Source organism: Musca vetustissima, unplaced genomic scaffold (genome assembly GCF_032173495.1).
Source record: "Musca vetustissima isolate MV318-11 ecotype Yass unplaced genomic scaffold, APGP_CSIRO_Mvet_v1 utg258252, whole genome shotgun sequence".
Lineage (NCBI taxonomy): Eukaryota > Metazoa > Arthropoda > Insecta > Diptera > Muscidae > Musca > Musca vetustissima.
In genome coordinates this window covers 1-4,065 of record NW_026882303.1, presented here as the reverse complement: position 1 = coordinate 4,065, position 4,065 = coordinate 1, and the positions used below count along the sequence as shown (strand labels likewise).

Here is a 4,065-nt window from a genome sequence, read left to right as displayed (position 1 = left end):
ACATACGATAACCCTGTGCGAAAACGATCGTGGTCAAATAGCGGCGAAGCACCCCACACGGTGGCCAAACCAGGACCAGCGGCCAGGAAGGTTCTGCTATGCATTTGGTGGGTCTGAAGGGGATTATTTATTATAAACTGCTTTCATATTTAATTCTGATCTCTACAGGACAGAATACGCCAAAAGGAGAGGTGTCGTGTTCCACGCTAGGCCACACACATCTACAGTGACTCGCCAGAATCTTCGGGAGCTTGGTTGGTAAGTTTTAATGCATCCGTCATACAGTCCTTGGCACCAAGCGATTATCATATTTTTCTTGCTTTACAAGATTTCTTTAATGATAAAAATTGGTATCTAGGGAGGATTGTAAAAACCGACTACTACAGAGAGCAGAACTTCTATGAGAGTGGAATTATGAAGTTACCTTTAAAATGGCAACAAACTGGATATTCCGAAGCATGTTAAATAAAGTCCTATAGTTCAACCTAATATATTCCTAGTAAGTGCAAAATTCTAAATCCAATGCTATCTTCTGAAGAAAGTGAGATAAGGTGCTGGAATTCTGCAAAGGGTTGTTTTTTGTCCGCAGACATGTCAACTTCGAAGATGGAATAGATCTAAACCGAATTAGCAGTAGTTTAGTGTTTTTGGTTCTCAATGTTTACCAAATCATCCAACCATATATTATAAATATTAATTTACTCTTTAGGGTACCCCCATATAACGCAAAAAAATGATTAAGCATATTTTTCTCATTATAGGGTTTCGATGATGTACAAATGGAAATACAAACTTAATATACCCTCCATATTATGTTGGAGTGTGTACAAATTTGCCATTCACTCAGAACTAAAAATATACAACACGTTTGAACAATAAAGCAAGGATGTTGAGTATTGAAAATATGATGCGTATCCAGAAATTACAAATATTGGTCTATTGTTATATAATTTAACATACGTTTGTCATAATTTCCTTTCGAAAATAGCTGCAACTTAATATTGGTTTAAAAACCTTCAGGGCAAAAGCTTGTTCCTGGCGTACAATTTGTCCTTACATAATTAAAAAAAAAAAAAAAAAAAATCAACAAAGGAAACCACTACAACAATTTTGATTTTATTGTAATAAAAAAATCTTAAACAAATATAAAATGCAATAAATTAATTTAAATTAAAACTTAAAATTACGTAGAATAATAAAATCTAATAACTAAATGGAAAAGTAACGGCATAACATACACTATTCTGTGAGTGAAACTGCAAATTAACTTAAATAAACTTTTTTTTTATAAAATGGAGTTCAAAAAACGATATTCAACAAAATTTTTCAAAAATGTCACTGAAAGAAACTGAATAAATCCAGAATAGTTAGTCTTTTGAATTTATTAAAAAAATTAACTTGTCCTGTGAGTTCTCAATACTATACCCTCTACACAAAAAGAACACAAATCAAAGTATTCATAGACGTCGATAGGGACGGGCATTTTGTTTCTTTTGTTGTACCGAATTCCAGGGTGCATAGTGACCGGCATACATGGGTACCATGTGTTTCTTATCACGTTTCACCATCGACTGGACCAGACTGGCGGAGGCAGCGTTTTGCTCAATCTCAACGTCATCGTCATCCTCTTCTTCGTCGATTTCCAGTAGATCCAAATTTGAGGGAATTTTAGGTTCCAATTTGCGAGGTTTCTTGCCACCTCCCCGTTGGAAATAGGCTGAGTAATCATGTCGTGGCTTGTGATTAAGATATTTGTGGGGCAGGGAAGCATAGTGCTTAAGGCCAAGGGTAGTCTTTACCCCAGTCTTCTTGCTGTTGAATGGTATGGCATTACTTTGAGGATCAGGATATGCTGGAGCGGTTATTTGATAGCGCTGAGGATATTGATGTTGTTGTGGATGTTGTTGAGGATGTTGTTGTTGTTGAACTATTTGTTGTTGTGGATAATGCGGCTTTGAGGCAATGAATTCGGTATGTCTTTGTGGTTTATACGATGGCTTGGCTATTGGCTGTAAGGGCTCATTGTTGTAGTGGTTAGATGACGAGGGCACTGGATGTAGATAATCCTCCACGTTTTGATAACCTTGACTAAGACCCACTACAGCTTTCCAATCATTATCTTGATGCGAATCATAACTCGGTGAAATGGCGCCCGACGGTTGGAAACTATTTTGTGCCAATTCTTTGTAATAATTATCACGGGCCTCCTGTAAACGTTCTCGCATGCCCGGTTCCAATTCCATGGGCACCTGCCGAATACGGGCATGTGGTTTAAATTCAATTAAACTGGGTATTTTCGGATGTGAGTGTGTTAGATCCTCTATGGGCTTTTTAAGAGGTTTAATATCGGAACTCAAGACAATGTGTTCTTGATCTTTGCTATAGTGATTGATTTTCGATTGTGAGGTATCATCACTTTTTGCATCTATGTCATGTGGTGAGTCGGTGACGGGATGTGAATTGGCACCCACTGTCTTTACAATGGCATTGAAACCTGATTTGGCATCTGCTGTATAGGTGACGGTGCGTATGGAGCCGTCTGGCTCCAGTACACTGTAATGACCCTTGACACCATCGCCCTCACGCGATTCCCACTGAGATTTAACATCGCCGGTATGCAGATCTTTGACGCCATAGCTGAAGGCATATTCTGGGTGTACCTGGGCAAATGATAAATTAAACAAACAAAAAATTGAAATTAATGCTCTGTCAATATTACGCAATGATTCTGTGGCGGCTTGAGACGCACTTTGCTCCAACAAATCAACAAGCAAACAAACAAAGATAGAAACTTTTAGTGTTGTTGGTGTCGCTTGATCGCATAACCCCTGGTGTGGAGTTTTACCACACCTTGTTCTCAGGCAGTTGGAACTGTGAACAGTGTATCAGAATATAAATGTATGTGTGTGTGTGTGCGTTTCTATTTTTTTAATCTTGGCAAATTTATGTGGCAACAATTGTGAAACACTTTTTTCTCCATCTCTATCTTTAGCTGAATTGTTCACTCTGTTTTTTCTTCTGTCTAACAAAAAAGCTTAATCGCAACCAGCAAAAACAACAAAAACGACATATTCTAAAGCTTAACGGAAAAAAATTAGGCCAAGGCAATCATCCAAAACGGACATTTTAATTAAACTCAATGGGAAAATTGTTTTGCTCTCTCCCTCTCTATCTTGGCGGTTTGGAGTTTGCTATGCGGGCATTGGTGTTCCACCAACGCCACCACGCATGCGTGCAGTGTATTTGTCGTGTGTATGTTTTGTGATTTTTTGCGGATTTCTATTCAACAACTTCGCCGTGTCATAAAATCATGTCGACATGGATAAATTTCTATTGACGGAAAATTAGGAGAGGTCTCACTTTGTTGTCACATTGACGATATGGTTAATGGTCACTGCATTTTTAAATGGAAGGAAATTGGAAGGTTGTGTCATGCCACACTTGTTGCAAGGCAAGTGTCAATCAGAAAGCTATGTCAAAATGTGTTGTAGTATCAGTACCATATTAGGCTTTTATGATCCGAAAACTGTTTATGGGTGTTCGTTCTAAATGTTCGCTGACTCATTTTAGCTTTAAAATTGAGCTGAAGGATATTGTATTGCCTGGGTTATCTGACATTTAATATTGGAACATTAAAATCGGAATTAATTGGAAAAAGTAAGTAAGAGGTGTCCTACGAAGCTTAGAAGCTTCTAAATCGAATATTAATATTTGTATATTCCTCAAAACGTCTTAGAAGAAAGATAACCTCAATAAAATACTGTTGCGTTCTGAAAATATCAAAAATTGGACTGTAAAAATAAGGTGGATTACAGCAAAAGGTAGATCAATATTTGTTATTTCTGGAGGAAAATTTACTACATAATGACAACGCTAAACACAAAATTACGACATATTCGGTAGGAAAACATATCGGCATCTTTGAACGACCAAAAATCGGGAATGTTACGGGGAGGCCATACAAATAACTGCAAAAGCTAAATTAAGCCCAACTTGGTTACAAATGTTGACTAAAAAAATCAAAATATTAAAACCATTAGGTAAGGTTCAAAAGCCGGACGGGCT

The 4,065-nt window shown here is 37.4% G+C and overlaps 1 protein-coding gene across 1 annotated transcript; it reads right to left on the bottom strand.

The window, feature by feature from the left end:
* Positions 1 to 1,457: 1,457 nt before the first annotated feature.
* On the bottom strand, positions 1,458 to 2,660 carry LOC133328621 (uncharacterized; the record flags this gene model as incomplete). The annotated part of the gene is made up of 2 exons (XM_061537163.1): positions 1,458 to 1,874; positions 1,929 to 2,660. Coding segments are annotated over 2 exons (1,149 nt in total), but the record flags the coding sequence as incomplete, so codon positions are not given.
* Positions 2,661 to 4,065: the final 1,405 nt, after the last annotated feature.